The following is a 20,143-nucleotide window of genomic DNA, read 5'->3' as shown; positions in this document are numbered from 1 at the left end:
GCATCTTTCCGATCTTCTCTTCCCGTTCATTATTCGCTCACCAGGTTCTCCAAAGGAGAACACGAAGAACGCGTGCTGCGATCTCGTGACTTCGACATAAACCGTTTGAAATGCATGATTTTTTGCGAACAGTTTACCATCAATGGCAATTTCCCATAAAAATAGCTTCTTGATGCGAGACTCTTAAAGAGATTTAATTTTTTTTATATATTTATTTTTTCCCATACAGCACCGCAAGATTGCAACAACATTGCAGCAACATTTTTCTGCAAGATTGCAACATTGCAGAAACATTACGAAATATTGCTGCAACGTTGTTATGATATTGCAGCAACAGTAAAATGTCCGCCTACATCCAAATATTGCAATATAATATTGCAGCAACATAGCAATATAATATACATGCAATAATGCTTTATGTATATTTATCGACATAATATCCTTAACATATGAAAAAAATAATAAGAAATTAGGCCTATAAGAGTCAGGATCTAGCGTGTATATAGATTTTCTGTATCATAATAATAACGAAATTATAAAATGTAAATTTTTCGGTACACATTCGACTTCCTTCAGTGACAAAGAATATCTAAGAGAAATAAGGAAAAACTCAATTTGCAACTTTCTAAATTCACAATCTCTTTGTATCCGAAATATTCAGATATGCAAAAAGATTGTGGTGGATTTACGCATACAAGTTTTTTCACATCTCTCTTGTCTTCATATAATCTCAAAATTTATTTATTAAAAGTATCTTTTTTGCATGTTAAAAAATTATTATCAAATTTTTGATTTTATATAAGAATGGAAACTATTAAAAGAATTCTTAGTCCAATGTCTGAGACCCCTGTGTTGGGGTTATATCGTACAATTTAAGCTAATAAAAATAGTTATTATATCTTTAATCTTATTAGTCGCTCTTTGTAAACTTTATATAATCATCGTGATTAAAAATTAAATGCGGAATAGATAGCGCAATATGCGCCGCATAGCGGTAAACGAATGAACTAGCGATTATCGAATACTTTCTTTGGAATATTTTTGGAATATTGCTGTAACATTACTAAAGTTATATTGTAAAATAATGTCTTTGTAATATTTCTGCAACATTAAACTACAATATGCAATATTGCAATATTGCAGCAATGTTGTTGCAAGCTTTAGTGCTGTATGGGTTATTTCCTCTTCTATTTTTTTTTATATATTTATTTTTTCTTTTCTTTTCTGTTAATACTTATTAAAATCTAATTTTCTATATTAAGTATGTTAAACTTAGATGTATTTTTTATTTACTTATATTTATAAACATTGAATTGGGATATTTATTTATAGGATTAAGGAGTGCAAAGTGAATGCAAAGTAATAGAGAGTGAATTGAAGAGTATAAAGATATTAAATATTATTTCTTTATTTGCTCATTTATTTATTTTATCTTAAACGCTTTCATTATCTTCAAGGAACTGCTTATTGATAATTTTTGTCGGCTGGAACTCTTATTTTCAATTAAATATTGCACAAATAACAGAAACTGATAGAAGATAATTAACATGATAATTTAGTGAAGAATGTTATATTTTATTGAGGTTTGATCGATATACATCCTTAGTATAAAGCGTGATTTCTAAAGAGCCCGTTAATTAGCTGAAACAAAAGAAAACGTATTTCTTCAATTTAAAAATCATTGCTTCAAATAGTCATATTTACATAGCATATACTTCATTTTTGCTCATATACGAGAGATTTGAAATATAAAGCTCTTTAATATACATTAGAGAGGAGAAATCATACCATTTGGCAACATTTAAGGGCCTGCACGAGTCCGATGGCTTATCATACGAGAAGCCCAATGAACACCTCACCATCTGAGGCTTATTGTTCCTGCAAACTACAACGTTAGTGCAGGCATCATTGAGTCTGTGCACGTCGCCGTTGTTACACGTGGCGTTCACCAGTTCGCTTGGTATCACCTGGAACAGAGTCCACGGGCTTACCAGCTCGGACGTTTCCGTCGCGATAGGCCGATTGCCTAGTAGTTGATTATCGGCCGATATCGTTTCCTGTTCGTGTTTTTCTTCATTGATCTCTAACGTGGACGCCTGCGATCGCTGTTGCCAGAGATCGGACTCGACCTTGCTCAGCCAAGGATTCCCGGGATACGAGGGGGGCGGTGGTGGATAAGGCTGCGGATAACTCGGTGATTGAGGAGGATTGTTTGGTGGTTGAGGCGGATAAGCCGGTGGTTGCGGGGGATAAGTAGATGGTTGAGAGGGACGAGTAGGTGGTTGAGGGGGACGGGTGGATAGTTGAGGGGGACGTGTGGGAGGTTGATGGGGACGAGTGGGTGGTTGAGACGGACGAGTAGGTGATTGCGAAGGGTTGATGGGAGAGGGTCGCGAAGATTGAGTCGACGATTGCGAAGGTTGAGCCGGCGTTTGCGAAGGTTGAGACGGCGGTTGCGTAGGCTTCGGTGGTTCCGGCGTAGCCGCGCCTTTGCAGTCCACGTTATATGGATAATCGCAAACGTTCAATATCTAAAAGATAAAGTCGTTACACTCCTTATTTTTTTTAGATATAAATAGATTCATCGCACAGATATCTATAATAATCTTATATAATTTTTTCTGTATATACGCAATATGTTTCTCTAAGACATATGTTTCATATATACAAATTAAAAATTTTTCTATAACGCATTTTAAATATATTTAATTATTTTTAAATTTATTAGACTGTAATATCTTTTTAAAATTTTTTATATAAATATATAAAATTTTAACAAACAATAAATTAAATACGTACGTATAAAATATATTTCTTCGCATTTCGCGTAATTAAACTATTTTAAAAATTGATGAAAGCATAAACAAGGCAGAAATCTAGAATTCAAATTTAGCTTTTTTTCTTTGGCGAGATTATTTTAAATAATTTCTTAATATTCTAATATAATAAAAATAATAAGATTTTTCCCGCGAGATCTATTTTAAGCAACATGTCGTAATGTCAATTTGGCGACTTAAAATTCCGCGAGCGTTCACGGCGCATTTTTTAGAATGAATCCTTACGTCATTGTAGACCAGACCGCGAGGACAACTGAATTTGGTAGGTCTGCCCGCGACGCACACGTAGAATTCTGAACAGTTGGTCGAGCTTCTGTAACGTCCGTTCGGATCCGGGCATTGTTTCGATCCCGGCGGCAACGACGGTTCTGTCAATCAACAGAATTATTTCTTTACTCCTTCAATTATTATCTCATTAATAATATAAAATATTTCTTTCTTTTCTTTTTCTTTAATTCTGGCATATCATAAATAGAGAATTACAAAGGCATTATTATAAAATACTTAACAAGGACAATAAAAAATTCGATATGTATCTAGAGATTATTATTACGTCAAAATGATATTGACGTTCTTTTTCCGTTTTTTTTTTTTGTTTTTTTGCAAATAATTCCACCATTCGGAGAACCATTGATTTAATAGGCAAAATCGCGATTGAAAGACGATAGAATTGGCAATATTTGGGAATCATGAACGGATTATCGATCACTCACTGGGCGTGGCGGGCGGTCGATCGCCGCAATTGACGTTGAAAGCGAAGTCGCAGTAACCGATTACATCGTTGAAGAGCAGGCCGTCCGGGCAGGTCTGCTCGATCACCACATCGTCCCAGCAATTGAGATAATTAGAGCAGCTTTTCGGGCTCGGGTACTGGCCCCTCGCACCCTGGCAGCCCGGTGGAGGTTTCAACGGCGGTAATATCGGTTGCGGCGGCGGCGAGATAGGGCTCGGCAGCTCGTTCGTGTCGCCCGAATTGCTCGGAAGTCCCGGATATTGTCTGCCAGGATTGGCTTCGTCGTGATTCGCCGTGCCGTTCTTCCAGATCTCTGAATGACCTTCCAATTTCTGGATATCAAAGTTATCCCACAGAGTCTCTATTTCTGAAATTTGATTTAGTACGCGAGACGTTTGTAATGACAGCCTATACGCATTAATTCTATTAATATGTACGCGAAATTAATAATAATAGCTAACAATTGAACGAATTTCGTAATTAAGATGGACAAACAGAAAATGAAATAATTAATTTTTGAACAGTAATAAATAGCTATAAAAATTTTATTGTAAATAATTTTGCAAAAGCAGCATAAATTTAAGAAAATTAAAAAAATAAAAATTTAAACTATATATCGATATATAAAAAATAATAGGATATACATATGCAAATATAATTTATATTTTTTATACGCGTATAGAAATACGCACAAACTCTCTGAAAAATTAGAGTCATTAAATACTTAAGCGAAATAAAAAATGTATTTAAAAAAATATAAAAATTAGCAGAATCATCTAAAAAGCATTTTTTTTTAGATATTGTTACGTCTTTATCATGATGTTAACGTTAACGTAACACATATCGTAATGTTACGTTATCGTTACCAGTCATGCAGCAAGTTCTCGCGATACTCGAGACTCTCAACCCTGAAACTGTCGGCACTAACCTTCCGGTTGTTCGGCGAAGGCGAACTGTCTACCGATGAACGACGCCGGCGTCGTCGTCACCACCGTCGCCGTCGTGGACCTGACTCTCCTCCTGGCCGCGTCAACGAGTCCTAGAGCAAGGACCACAACGACTAACGTCACGTTCACTTTCATCTTCCTCGTGGCGTACTCCTCGTCTTTCTCTTTCGCACCGACGACAGTTGCGAGGGGTCGGCGCCCTCCACCAGGACGAAAGAATACTCTTCTCAAAGATTACTTTCCGAAGTTATCTTCTTCGCGGATGATCCGAATCGAAGGATAATCGACACTGAAAATCGGCGGCGCGAGTCCTGGCGCGCGGTGGAATCCCGATGCTGGATGAACTGGACCTGGTCGCTTCCAGGGCCTTACATAGGGCGATCCCCACCGCCGCCAAGACTCCGTAGGGATCGTAGGACCTCAATTACACGGCGGTGCCGCCGCGTAGGACCCTCTTCTTGTTGCGCAGGAAGTGCTCGCAACCGTTGCTTTCGCACCGATCTTTCGTTCCTCCTTCTTTTCGTATCTCCCTCCTCTATATCTTATCTGGGAACTTCTCATTGGACGAGATTTAGGATGCACCCGAAGGATGCATGCACGCTCGCGATGATCATTCGTCCTGTCTCCGGTGTTGTTTTTTTTTCTCATTGGTTTTTGCCGGTAGGATAGACGCTGGATATTGTTACCGGACGAATTTAGGACTTTAACCCTTCCAGGTCGACTGTTTAATTCATTAAACATGCATTCCAAAAATTTGGTCGAGATTTTAAAACCTTTATCTGCGACATATTGTCACAATGGAGAGTTGACAATATTAAGGGTAGCTCGATATCTTGCTGGTCGTGACTGTTCTCAACGTATTAATCTTATTTCTTGGAAAATGAAGAAAGACATCACGCGAAATTGAAGAGCTTGCGGTACAATTTCAAGACTTTTCATTATTAACTTTTATTACTGAGGATAATTTATTTATATCACTGATAGAGACGACAATTGCACAATTTTTCTTCGATAATTCTTGAAATTTTATTTGACAATGAATATGTGCATCATTTTTCAAGAAATAATTATCATGAATATTTTACATCATTATTTTCTTATTTTATTGTCTGTTGTACAATACTTTGCTGAATTTCTTTCTGTTCGCATTTTTTCTACATTTTATTTTTTATTATATTACATATATATATATATATACATTATAAAGAGAGAATTATATCTAAATTAAAACAGACAGCAACTTAATGAAAGCGTACTTTTGTAATTCATAACACATTTCGTTTTGCAAGTTATTACAAGTTCCCATTACAGCACTGAAGCTTGCAACAACATTGCTGCAACATTGTAATATTGCATATTGCAGTTTAATGTTGCAGAAATATTGCAAAGACATTATTTTACAATATAACTTTAGCAATGTTACAGCAACATTCCGAAAATATTACCAAAAAAGTATTCGATAATCGCTAGTTTATTCGTTTACCGCTATGCAGCGCATGATCTATCTATTCCGCATTTAATTTTTAGTCACGATGATTATATAAAGTTTACAAAGAGCGGCTAGTAAAATTGAAAAGATATAATAACTATTTTTGTTAATTTAAGTTGTATGATACGACCCCAATACAGGGGCTCAGACATTGGACTAAGAATTCTTTTAATAGTTTCCATTCTTATATAAAATCAAAAATTTGATAATAATTTTCTAATATGCAAAAGATACTTTAGATTTTAATAAATAAATTTTGAGATTATATAAAGACAAGAGAGATGTGAAAAAACTCGTTGTATACGTAAATTCACCACAATCTTTTTGCATCCGGATATCTGAATATTTCGGATACAAAGAAATTGTGAATTTACGCAATTGCAAATTGAGTTTTTTCTTATTTCTCTTAAATATTCTCTGTCATTGAAGGAAGTCGAATGTGTACTGAAAAATTTACATTTTATAATTTCGTTATTATTATAATACAGAAAATCTATATACACGCTAGATCCTGACTCTTATAGGCCTAATTTCTTATTATTTTTTTCATATGTTAAGGATATTATGTCGATAAATATACATAAAGCATTATTGCATATACATTATATTGTTATGTTGCTGCAATATTATATTGCAATATTTCTGTAGGCGGACATTTTACTGTTGCTGCAATATCATAACAACGTTGCGGCAACATTTCGCAATATTGCAATCTTGCAGAAAAATGTTGCTGCAATGTTATTGCAATCTTGCGGTGCTGTATGGGTTTCTGAAAAGAACAATTAATCATTATCTTCCAAATGGCTTGACAATATGACATCATTGATTTCCATATCGAAAATTAATGACGCGGATTAGTTTCGTTTGACGATCGTGACGATTTGATCGTCTGCGAAATTTCCTGCGTGACCAAGTCAATATTCTGTGGCTCGGGAGGAGAAGAGAAAAAAATTCCACACCTGCAAGATTTGCAGGGTAGAGGGGAAAGAAGGGGTGAGGCGCACCGGTATGCGAAGGTGGACGCACTCTCGAGAGGACTTGTTACGCGCTCGTTACCCGAAAGTGTGGGTCCTGCGTGCGGATGCTGCGGGCCGCTGTATGTAGGAGGGTCCCCTATCGTCCTCCTCGGGAGGGCTCATCGTCCTTTTTATTATCCGTTTGGATAAGAGATTCGGCGGATTCGGCAATAAGGAAGAATCCGGTCGAACGGCGAATGAGAAAAAGAAAAGATAAAGACGATCGCGTCCACGTAATCCTGGAATCCGCCGAGTTCTCGAATCTCCTCCTGCCTTCGAATTTCACGTTGCGATCCTGAGTCACGCGCGATGACCTCGCCGTTTTCTTCTTCAACGTGTCAGCGAGATATGCGATATTTGAGGACTCACGTAATCCTGCATAGTCCTTTTTTGCATGCATAATATCGAGATTTTTACAGGATTGGAAAAGAATAAAGTATCTCTCTGCGTTTTTAATCTGGCTTAATATTGATGGAATCTTAATCGTCTTACTCTTTGATTAGGATACTATTCTTTTCTATATAAGCATAGCATACATAATATTAATATTTCTTTTAAATGGGTTCCGAGAAATTTAATGATGGTAAAATATATTATAATTATTTTTCCGACAATCCAAAAATTAAATATACATATTTTTTAATAAGATTGATCTCTTTGTCATGTCAATCTTTAATATTAATAAAATCTTAATTATATTTGTATACATATATAGACTAATAATTAGAATATATATAATTTATTCAAAAACAGAAAATATTGTTTTAATTTAATTTTAAATTAAATTTAAAAATTTGCAGTTGTTTTGTATCTAACCTATTTTTTTATCTATCTTGTTTTTTACTTTTTATCTGTAGCATATTAGGTGTACAACTTTGCTTCCGCCGTTTTTTCCCAAATTCGAGGCTTTATTGTAAAAAACTGGTTATACATTTATGATTCAAAGTATTGTCCACTCCCAATGATCGTGCCAAGTCTTTTTGACTTTGACTCGAGTCTTCATTAAGTAATGCCTCCAATTCTGCATCTTCGAAAACCTTCTCTCTTCCACCGCTATGCCGGTCTTCGACGTTAAAATCACCGTTCTTGAAGCGTTGAAACCACTCGCGACACGTTCTTTCACTAATAGCGGCTTCACCATAAGTATTTGAGAGCATTCGATGAGCCTCAGCCGCAGATTTCTTCATATTGAAGCAGAAAATTAAAACCTCCCGCAAATGACGAGAATTTGGCTCGTAAACTGACATTTTCAATCGAGAATAACTTTATGATGCAGACACAAATCGACTAATGTTTCTATGAGGTTATGTTGACAGATGCCCAAGTTTATTGCATGACGTCTATGATCTATTTATTTCGACCACTACTTACCGCTAAAGCCATCTATAGGAAAACGGCGGAAGCAAAGCTGTACACCTAATATTTTTACTCTTGTATTTGATTACACAATAATATTATTTATAGAAATCTAGGTTTCTCACGATAGTCGCTCGCAAAGACATATATGATCTTGCAAAATCACAAGAATAAAATACCCAAGATAATCTCCTGTCTAATCCCGGCAGTGCTTATATTTACATCGCGTGTTCGACGAAGCGGGTTGATTCTTGGGTTTTCGTCGTCTTCATTGTTCGCGTCCGTTCAAGTTCTCGTCGTTGTTTTGACTCGAGCGGTAGTTCGGTTAGACTTTAGACCGCAGTCGAGAGATTACAGGGCGATCTAGGATGGAATGTCGACAGGACAGAGAAACGAGACGGGAATTCCCGCCTGCTGAATTGCGAGATTGATTCAATAAAAAAAGAAATGATTAATTCTTAACCAGATCGTCGTACAAAATACAACGAACGAGAAACATATTCAGAGATTATAGAGTTGCAAAGATACGCTTTCATTAAATTGCTATCTGTTTTAATTTAGATATATTTCTCTTTAATAATTTATATATATATATATATATATATATATATATATATATATATTCTTCTGTGCTTTAATTACTATGTTGTTATCATGAGCTGAGAATTATTTTTACCCTTGTCGAACATTGTGGATACACGTAACAATGTTTCTTCGAGCACGATACTAAATTGAGATCGAATACTAAATTGCTCCCAATAAGTTTGAAGTGGATTTGAATCAATTTTTAGTATAAAATTTTTCTTACGCGCTAAATAAATTAGCTTAGCTTTAATAAATTTAAATATATACATCTGTAGAAATTGTTGATGCTTTATATATTTGTTTAAAAATGGCAAAAAAGATCTTTTTCTAAAATTTTACTTTGGGCTTTGAGCATATGTTAAACTAAAGCTTCGTTCCACCGTTTGCGCAATGAAACTCGAAAAACAGGTTGAGAAAACGTCGTGTATTAAAGCAGGAACCATCCGAAATGACGTTAAAAATGCAGTCGCTGAGCGGTGATACTGTAATGATCATTCGCCGAATTCATTTCGGCGCAGGTTGAAGCGCACGCGCTGCGAGAGTGCGTGCGTCTGACGTAGGTGGTCTTTTACTACTCTTACGCTTTCGTAATTCAGTTCGATGATAGAGCGCAGTCTGGGAAATTGCAAGCACTTAGCACAATCGTCTGGCGATAACCGGCTTTAAACGGTGTTATTGCTATCGAAGTAAAACGCATGCTTGGCAATCGCCCTCGCGATTACGCCGAATAATTTTCGCGATTTTTTACGAACCTCTTTGCGGTAATTTGGATAATTACGAATAAAAGTCTTATTCAATTATCGTTTGATTTCAAATCCCATTGAGTATCGTATCAAAGTAGCATTTCAAAGATTTTAGAATGAAATTATACATTAATTATATCAGGGTTGGGAAGTAACGCGTTACTTGTAACGCCGTTACCGTTACAGTTACTTTTTTTCGGTAACTGTAACGGTAATGGCGTTACAAATTTTATTTGTAACGAAAAAAGTAACTTCGGTAACGAGTAACGAATTTAACAGTTACTTTTATCGTTACTTTTTTCAAATTTTTTGATTTATTTAAGATATTATTCTTGCTATTGTGCGTGATAAAATTTTTATCTTAACCGTAAAGCCGTAAGCAAATCGACCAATTAGCATTCTTATTATGTTGTAATCTCATTTACTACCAGTTCTAAGTACCTTGCAACGAAAATTAAAAAATCTCAATAAATCTGACCTTATAGATTGCCATTCATTAGTTGAAGCTATTCAGCAAGGTTTAAATAAAAGGTAACTTATTAATTTGATTAATACATATGTTATTTAATTTTAAATAAGGATTTAATTGAAAAATATTATTTTATTTTAAACTATTGATTCAAAAGTATTAATTTCAATAAAACAAACAATGTCGCTTAATTTACTATATTTGATTTTAGATTTCTTACAATATTTGAAACAAAAGAATTAATAATAGCAGCATGTTTATATCCAAAATTTAAGTTAAACTGGTTAACCGAAGAAAAAAGAAAACGTGCTGAAAATTACTTGGAGGATTTATTGGGAATCCGATCGACTGAAAATTTTTCAAAAACTGGAAAATCTGACGATCACAATGATTTTTTCATTTTTGAGCAAAAAACGGTGCAAAATGAATCTGAACAAGAAGAATTGCAACGGTTTCTAAAATCAAATAATTGTAATATAGAAATGTTAAACGACTATCCAAAACTTAAAAAACTTTTTATTAAATATAATACAGCTCTACCAAGGAGTGCATCTGTAGAAAGAATGTTTAGCATCGGTGGCTCTGTATTAACACCACAAAGAGGGCATTTAAATGATGATACTATGGAGCAACAAATTTTATTAAAAATTAATAAAGAATTTCGATAAAATTTAATCATTTATTTTGTAATAAACCTTGAATGAAATCTTGCTTACAATTTTTTAAAAGTTTTTCTTATGCAAAATAATTTATTAGTTTGTATTGTAAAAAAGTAACGGAAATTGTAACGACTCGTTACTTGTTAGTAACTGTAACGGTAACGAGTTACTTTTTAAAATTAGTAACGAGTAACGGTAACGAGTTACTTTTTAGAAAAAATAACGGTAACAGTAACGAGTTACTTTTATAAAGTAACTTTCCCAACCCTGAATTATATATATATTGTATTATTATACACAAACAAAAAAATATTTTGAAAATAATTTAAAATCAAATTTTCTTCTACAAAAATTGTTTAATTAAATATTTTTTTATATAATTGATGCGGAAATTAAAAAAAAAAACACATATTACGCTAAAGTTATGATATGACTTTTAATTTTTTTTCATCGATAAGTAAATTTTACTGATTGTAAGAAAATCATTTTGAAATGCAAAAGATAGCGGATGAAAGATGAAAGATAATGATTTCAAGGGATCGAAATGAGAGAAAAACACGAAGGCAAAATCTGGGAAGGTCGTTTATTCTTTCCCAGTTGCAACCAGTTCTTCTGACTAATGTTGGGGCACAATGACGTCAAAATCTGTTCAGAGGCCGAGGCGGAGGGTCAAATTTGCATAAATAACACAAGTGGTCAAAAATGAACAGCGCGTTGCAGGATCGACGATAAATATCGCCCATAGGTGGGATTTAAGCAATAAATCGAGTGTAGCTCTCGTTATTTTTGTATGAGACGCATATAGAATGACTAAAAGAAGTCACCATTTTTTTTTAGAAATTAAGGATTATTAACCTGACGACTTATGTAAAAGGTATATTAATTGCAATAATTTTTGAATTACATGATAATTTCTTATCCTTCCAGAGACGTGCGATTTATCTTTTCGGCTTTTTCTTTTTCTTTACGAATTCTGTTTTTCATACATTCTGTATCGAAATGGCTTTTTATTTTGCCTTTAGATATTTGTACTTCGCGAGGATGGCCGACCGGTTCATTAGAAGTATTCCTTTTAATTGCGATACGCACCCTTGCATATACGTTCAGGAGATATACGATAAAATAACGATGTATAGGCTACTGGCGGTGATGTAGGATGCACATTTTCAAGATACGCGCTACATAGGTATCTCACCAACAACGAATGTTACACCTTTCACAGGCTTTATCATCGACGAATGAGAACCTAAATTGATATGACTGATTATCAGTTATTTTCGAGACTTTTATTTTGAGAGCTCTAATAATTTAAGAATTTGTTGAAATTTTTGATTGATAAAAAGGAATAGAAAAAACACAAGTATAAAGATCGCAAAGTAAAATCTCAAATATAATTCTAATCGATAGTAATATAATTTTTATTATTTCTTTCACTCTCGATGAAAGATATTTTTAGAATCGATCAATTATACGTAGCAATATACAATATGGTGAATCGGCTTCTCGTTATCAAAAATCATTATCTTGTACTACTTATTGTTAACAATAATCTCATCTATTTCTGCGCATGATATAAAATATTTGTAAAGCAAAATTACAAATTCAGATAACTTAAGGAAACATGTTTCACAATAATTGAAAATATCTCTCTGTATAAGTTATTCAAGGATAATCAATGTCCCACGTAATTCCCGATACGGGATATCCGCGGGCGTTTATTGGCTAAGCGCCCTAATGAATCGAGTACATTTCGAGGAAAAGATCGTTGGAGGAAAAAGCGAGAAGGCGAGAAGGGGGCGAGAGAACGACGATAAAACAATTAAAAAGGATTCAGAGGACGGGGCAGAATGAGAAGCGGTCGCAAGAGGGTCCGGCAAAAAAGGACGATGCAACACGAGAAAATAAAAGGGGAGAAGAACGCGGTGGACTCGGACGCGGGTCCAAGGACCAGAGGTCCTTGCTCTCCGGGTCATAGCGGTCTACAGACCCCTCGCAACATCTTCCTCGGGCCTCTTTCAAAGGCTTTCAAGTCTGGCCTATTCGGATCCGCGAATCCATCAATATCGACATGGCTGTATGAGATATTTATTTTGTGTACTGAAATTATCTATTATAAAAACAGTGACGGATTCTGTAAAGAAAAAATGAGAGAAAGAGAGAGAAAGATTTAATATAATATATATATATATATATTACATTTTTTTCATAATATATTTTTTAAATTATGATTAAACCTTGCTTGTGTGTACTCTTATTTTAAGAGTTTATATAATGTTATACTAAATTGAGATTTGACTTAAAATTTTGAATAATTTTATAAAAAAAGCATAAAAATAACAAATATTTTTGTAAGATTTACAAAAAATATAAAATAGTAGTCTAAACTTTTGTTTTAACATTAACATTATATTAGGTGTACAACTTTGCTTCCGGTTTTTTTTCCAAAATTCGAGGCTTTATTGTAAAAAACTGGTTATACATTTATGATTCAAAGTATTGTCCATCGCTGGCCACTTCTTTTTGACTTTGACTCGAGTCTTCATTAAGTAATGCCTCCAATTCTGCATCTTCGAAAACCTTCTCTCTTCCACCGCTATGCCGGTCTTCGACGTGAAAATCACCGTTCTTGAAGCGTTGAAACCACTCGCGACACGTTCTTTCGCTAATAGCGGCTTCACCATAAGTATTTGAGAGCATTCGATGAGCCTCAGCCGCAGATTTCTTCATATTGAAGCAGAAAATTAAAATCTCCCGCAAATGACGAGAATTTGGCTCGTAAACTGACATTTTCAATCGAGAATAACTTTATGACGCAGACACAAATCGACTAATGTTTCTATGGGGTTATGTTGACAGATGCGCAAGTTTATTGCATGACGTCTATGATCTATTTATTTCGACCACGACTTACCGCTAAAGCCATCTATAGGAAAACGGCGGAAGCAAAGTTGTACACCTAATATTTTTCTTAATTGAATGAGATTATTTAATACACGAAAGCGTAATGTAATTTTTTGCAAAGCGATTTATGTTAGTTCTGACATTTTATTTAGTTTATATAATCGCATGATAGATTATATATCAAGTGTCTTACTAAAACTTGGTTACGCCTCAATTAGAGACATTAGAAAGCACGAGAAGTTTCCTCGTTAATTACTTTCTCGTCGGACAGACCTAGAATATTTTACGTGATTACATGCGCCTGTAACTTCTCTGCGTTATGCGCAGCGTTTCGTAATTTTGCATGGTAGCAAGTGTTCGCAGTTTTAAACAAAGTTTTGATGCTTGTAATACTGGCATGATATACAAAATACACATATTCTTAAATACAATATTATAAAATATTATAAAAAAATATTATTGTTGAACTAATTATGAAATATTAAATATTTTAAAAAAATATTAAAAAATATTGTACAAAATGTTGAACATTATATATGTACACACAAGGAAAATATTGTAAAATATAAATGATAATACATATATATATATATATATATAAGAAATTTTAACACAAAAACATTTACAAATATTATTTACGTAAAAACAAAAAAACATTGTAAATGTTTTTGTGTTAAAATTTCTTATCAAAACTTACATTTGTTTATTTTGGAATCATCTAATTAAGTAACAAAGATATTTTGAATATTTCATTATTTATTATCGTTGTGCGCATATGTATCTTGAAATAATAATAATACATTAGTATAATTTACAATTTATAATGTTAAGCACGAAATTATAATATTCTTGAAATAGCTTTGAATCTTTCATATTTTGATGCACTGTTAATTGCATAAGTTAGAAAAAATAGAAATTTGTTGGCATGCGTCGTGTTGTTGCCGCATCCAGTAAATTAACATTAATGTGCAACGTGTTAATGCGATTGCGTTACAGAAAGTTGCACCGTTGCAGAATTTTATATGAAGTCAAAGAATGTGTGATTAATCTTGAAACTTATATTTTAATTCTCTCTCACACATCATATATACACACGATAGTTTTATAAAGTATAAATATATTAAAATGAATTCTTACGTAAGATTAAATATTAAATTCCATATTTTATCTAAAGTAAAAGATTAATTGCAAAATTAAATGCAATCTTAAATCTGAGAAATAGTTAAATTACTTTAATACAAATGAAAAATAAAATTAATTTTGAATTAAATTAATACTTAATAGAAGAATAAAAAAAAATTATATAATGAATGTTATTATATTATAGTAAATTCAACAAATAATATATCTGTTTTTTTAGTTATTTGAAATCTCTCTATCGGGATGTAACCGGTTTTACTTTAGCGCAATACGGTTTGCCACTGCTTAGGCGTTCTCTTAAGATTTAAAAAAATTCTTGATATTAACAGGGTTGGGAAAGTTACTTTATAAAAGTAACTCGTTACCGTTACCGTTATTTTTTCTAAAAAGTAACTCGTTATCGTTACTCGTTACTAATTTTAAAAAGTAACTCGTTACCGTTACAGTTACTAACAAGTAACGAGTCGTTACAATTTCCGTTACTTTTTTACAATACAAACTAATAAATTATTTTGCATAAGAAAAACTTTTAAAAAATTGTAAGCAAGATTTCATTCAAGGTTTATTACAAAATAAATGATTAAATTTTATCGAAATTCTTTATTAATTTTTAATAAAATTTGTTGCTCCATAGTATCATCATTTAAATGCCCTCTTTGTGGTGTTAATACAGAGCCACCGATGCTAAACATTCTTTCTACAGATGCACTGCTTGGTAGAGCTGTATTATATTTAATAAAAAGTTTTTTAAGTTTTGGATAGTCGTTTAACATTTCTATATTACAATTATTTGATTTTAAAAACCGTTGCAATTCTTCTTGTTCAGATTCATTTTGCACCGTTTTTTGCTCAAAAATGAAAAAATCATCGCGATCGTCAGATTTTCCAGCTTTTGAAGAATTTTCAGTTGATCGGATTCCCAATAAATCCTCCAAGTAATTTTCAGCACGTTTTCTTTTTTCTCCGGTTAACCAGTTTAACTTAAATTTTGGATGTAAACATGCTGCTATTATTAATTCTTTTGTTTCAAATATTGTAAGAAATCTAAAATCAAATATAGTAAATTAAGCGACATTGTTTGTTTTATTGAAATTAATACTTTTGAATCAATAGTTTAAAATAAAATAATATTTTTCAATTAAATCCTTATTTAAAATTAAATAACATATGTATTAATCAAATTAATAAGTTACCTTTTATTTAAACCTTGCTGAATAGCTTCAACTAATGAATGGCGATCTATAAGGTCAGATTTATTGAGATTTTCTAATTTTCGTTGCAAGGTACTTAGAACTGGTAGTAAATGAGAGCTCTGCTTTTCCGAAAAGCTAAAGCTCTCATTGGATATCGCGCGTCGCGTCATCGCACTGGTCTGCAAGAGCCATAAGTTGATCAATCACATTCAAGCATTTTTACAACATAATAAGAATGCTAATTGGTCGATTTGCTTACGGCTTTACGGTTAAGATAAAAATTTTATCACGCACAATAGCAAGAATAATATCTTAAATAAATCAAAAAATTTGAAAAAAGTAACGATAAAAGTAACTGTTAAATTCGTTACTCGTTACCGAAAAATGTAACAAAGTTACTTTTTCCGTTACAAATAAAATTTGTAACGCCATTACCGTTACAGTTATCGAAAAAAAGTAACTGTAACGGTAACGGCATTACAAGTAACGCGTTACTTCCCAACCCTGTATATTAACTTATATAAGAATTAAGAAATATATAATAACATTATAGCATTTCAAATTTATAAATCTTCCTTTATATTGTTACGATTTTTATAATCTACGTTTTATATAAATTCATTAATTTGTATTATATAGAATCTTGTTTTTATCATTTTTTTTTATTTTTCAAATCTACAATTAATCAAATTTTTTTTTTCAAATTTTACGTAGTATAAATATCAAATGTGAAAATAGAGAAAAGTATAATTTTATTTATTTTTTTATATATTTTCAAAAATATAATATTTTTTATATTTCATACTTATTTTTAATTAAATCGTTTTTTTCTTAATTTTTATAAATTTATAGAGTTTAATTATAGGATATAGAACACGAACGTCCGCATGATTATGAATGGTTTGATACGATCGACCTCCTCCTTTATGAATCGAGGGTGGGATTGCGAGAGACTTGCGAAACTGGGTGCTCCATTGTTTTATTCTTATATGTCTCGTTTCCTCTTGTGACCATTCCCATAATTTTATCCAATAAACGTCCGTTTTTTGTCAATTTTGTCCTTGTCTTTCCTTGCATAATAAAATTCTTGAAAGATTATGCCAGATGCCTCGAGCGCTCCCCATTCTTCCGGAAAGCGCCGTCGTTTGTTTAATATTAATATAACATTTTCATATAATTTCGGCGAGAAATCTAACAGGCTATTGTCTCTGATATCAATCAACATTAACTTTCATTCCGACATTCCACAAGAGTCTAGAGTATCCTTTTAGCGATAATTAAGCGACTTTCTAATTTCTAAAATTAAGAGATTCTCACTATTTGTAACTCAAACAATAGATTTTTACACTCTGAATGCGCTATAATTTAGCATTAAAAATAAAGTTAGTCTCCGTCAAGTTTTGAAACGAGGGGGAAAAAAAGCTTGATATTTTTAGAAAGAATTTCTCTAGCTCCCTCGCGGCAAAGTTTCTTCATCTCTTTGTAATTGTTTCGATAAAAAAGGAATTTATTCATCCTCGAAATACGTCGAATTCTTTCGCCCGTAGATTTCCGTCGAAATTGGAATGTCGTTGCAGCAAACGATCAGCATTCTTTAATGGCCAGGATCAGGTCTGAGCGCCTTTGCACAAATTCACAGTGAATCGCGAAGAAAGGACAATGGAAGTGACAGGAAAGAAGTTTATTACTTCATTATATTTTTTTGTACTAATATTATAATTATTAATAATAATAATAATAATCTAAAAATTATGTATGCGTGTGTGTTTTATAAATTAAAATAATTGTTGTTTTTATAATATTATATCTGTATTGAAATCAAAGATTACATCTCGTTCGTCAGTAGTGTTCTTTATCGGAAGAGAAAATCGTACAAACATATATCATTATATTATTCGTTATATAAACATTATTGTATTGTCATATCGACTTGACACATTTCGATGTGAGAAGTAGGCATTTCAGGCGACTCATCGAGAATGTTTCTTCTTTATTTTCACTGTCTCATCGCGTGAAGCTGGTCGACTGACTTACCCGGGGAGGGAAAGAAACCGTGAAGGCTTCGTCGAGGCCGCTTATGCACGCGAGATTAACGTCGGCGTTTCGAGAGTAAACGGAAATGATAGGCGCTTTACACGCTTTTGTGCGTTTCGATTCGCAATATGTTACCATAATTATAACTGTAATAATAATTTAGGATATATAGGATCAATTTTTTTAGTTTCCCGATTATTCTTCAAAGCTTAAAAAGTTTTCGAAAACAATTTATTTAGTCGTTATAACTCGCGATTTAAAATTATAATTTATCAAACTTAAAAGCATATAAAATTATAACACGTGAGATAGTAATAATATAATATTTATAAAAGAATATTATAAAAAAAGCAGGGTTGGGAAGTAACGCGTTACTTGTAACGCCGTTACCGTTACAGTTACTTTTTTTCGGTAACTGTAACGGTAATGGCGTTACAAATTTTATTTGTAACGGAAAAAGTAACTTCGTTACATTTTTTGGTAACGAGTAACGAATTTAACAGTTACTTTTATCGTTACTTTTTTCAAATTTTTTGATTTATTTAAGATATTATTCTTGCTATTGTGCGTGATAAAATTTTTATCTTAACCGTAAAGCCGTAAGCAAATCGACCAATTAGCATTCTTATTATGTTGTAAAAATGCTTGAATGTGATTGATCAACTTATGGCTCTTGCAGACCAGTGCGATGACGCGACGCGCGATATCCAATGAGAGCTTTATCTTTTCGGAAAAGCAGAGCTCTCATTTACTACCAGTTCTAAGTACCTTGCAACGAAAATTAGAAAATCTCAATAAATATGACCTTATAGATTGCCATCCATTAGTTGAAGCTATTCAGCAAGGTTTAAATAAAAGGTAACTTATTAATTTGATTAATACATATGTTATTTAATTTTAAATAAGGATTTAATTGAAAAATATTATTTTATTTTAAACTATTGATTCAAAAGTATTAATTTCAATAAAACAAACAATGTCGCTTAATTTACTATATTTGATTTTAGATTTCTTACAATATTTGAAACAAAAGAATTAATAATAGCAGCATGTTTACATCCAAAATTTAAGTTAAACTGGTTAACCGGAGAAAAAAGGAAACGTGCTGAAAATTACTTGGAGGATTTATTGGGAATCCGATCAACTGAAAATTCTTCAAAAGCTGGAAAATCTGACGATCACGATGATTTTTTCATTTTTGAGCAAAAAACGGTGCAAAATGAATCTGAACAAGAAGAATTGCAACGGTTTTTAAAATCAAATAATTGTAATATAGAAATGTTAAACGACTATCCAAAACTTAAAAAACTTTTTATTAAATATAATACAGCTCTACCAAGCAGTGCATCCGTAGAAAGAATGTTTAGCATCGGTGGCTCTGTATTAACACCACAAAGAGGGCATTTAAATGATGATACTATGGAGCAACAAATTTTATTAAAATTTAATAAAGAATTTCGATAAAATTGAATCATTTATTTTGTAATAAACCTTGAATGAAATCTTGCTTACAATTTTTTAAAAGTTTTTCTTATGTAAAATAATTTATTAGTTTGTATCGTAAAAAAGTAACGGAAATTGTAACGACTCGTTACTTTTTAGTAACTGTAACGGTAACGAGTTACTTTTTAAAATTAGTAACGAGTAACGGTAACGAGTTACTTTTTAGAAAAAATAACGGTAACGGTAACGAGTTACTTTTATAAAGTAACTTTCCCAACCCTGAAAAAAAGCTATAATAAAATATTATATCTTGAAAAACGAAACTTAAAATTGTGAACTAATTATTACGCGATTCTTTTCGCTTCATTCATTTTTTTCAAATTATATATGATAATATAATTTATATGGAAAAAATGGTAGTTTTTTTTTTTTTTCTGTTTCTTTCTTCTACACCGATAAACTTTTTTTGTCTGCATAACTGAATTTTTACCGAATGGATTTTTCTCTTAATCGACGAGCCAAATTTGTACCGTTCCTCATGATGATTTCGTTTTTCCTCGGAACGGAATTTCACTTCCCCTCTTCGAAATCTTCCTTT

The 20,143-nt window shown here is 32.6% G+C and overlaps 1 protein-coding gene across 1 annotated transcript; it reads right to left on the bottom strand.

Moving 5' to 3' along the window:
• Positions 1-1,593: 1,593 nt before the first annotated feature.
• LOC138934204 (uncharacterized) lies at positions 1,594-4,869 on the bottom strand. Its single transcript, XM_070297691.1, has 5 exons — positions 4,499-4,869; positions 3,551-3,937; positions 3,063-3,205; positions 1,789-2,531; positions 1,594-1,641 (listed from the first exon to the last, which is right to left on the bottom strand). Exons 1-5 carry the CDS (start codon positions 4,650-4,652, stop codon positions 1,638-1,640), a joined length of 1,431 nt encoding a protein of 476 aa, XP_070153792.1. The 5' UTR covers positions 4,653-4,869; the 3' UTR covers positions 1,594-1,637.
• Between the last annotated feature and the right edge of the window lie 15,274 nt (positions 4,870-20,143).

This window comes from Polyergus mexicanus, unplaced genomic scaffold, assembly GCF_030449975.1.
Source record: "Polyergus mexicanus isolate NDT 795.1 unplaced genomic scaffold, iyPolMexi1.0 SCAF_6, whole genome shotgun sequence".
Taxonomy (NCBI): Eukaryota; Metazoa; Arthropoda; class Insecta; order Hymenoptera; family Formicidae; genus Polyergus; species Polyergus mexicanus.
Note: the sequence above shows the minus strand (reverse complement) of the source record. Positions and strands in the feature narration are given on the sequence as shown.

Excerpts from the sequence above, each read along its gene's own strand:
- LOC138934204 (XM_070297691.1), bottom strand. The coding sequence starts at position 4,652 with ATGAAAGTGAACGTGACGTTAGTCGTTGTGGTCCTTGCTCTAGGACTC. Across the intron at positions 3,938-4,498 it reads CTTCGCCGAACAACCGGAAG|AAATAGAGACTCTGTGGGAT; the intron begins GTTAGTGCCGAC and ends ATCAAATTTCAG. Across the intron at positions 3,206-3,550 it reads TCGACCGCCCGCCACGCCCA|AACCGTCGTTGCCGCCGGGA; the intron begins GTGAGTGATCGA and ends GTTGATTGACAG.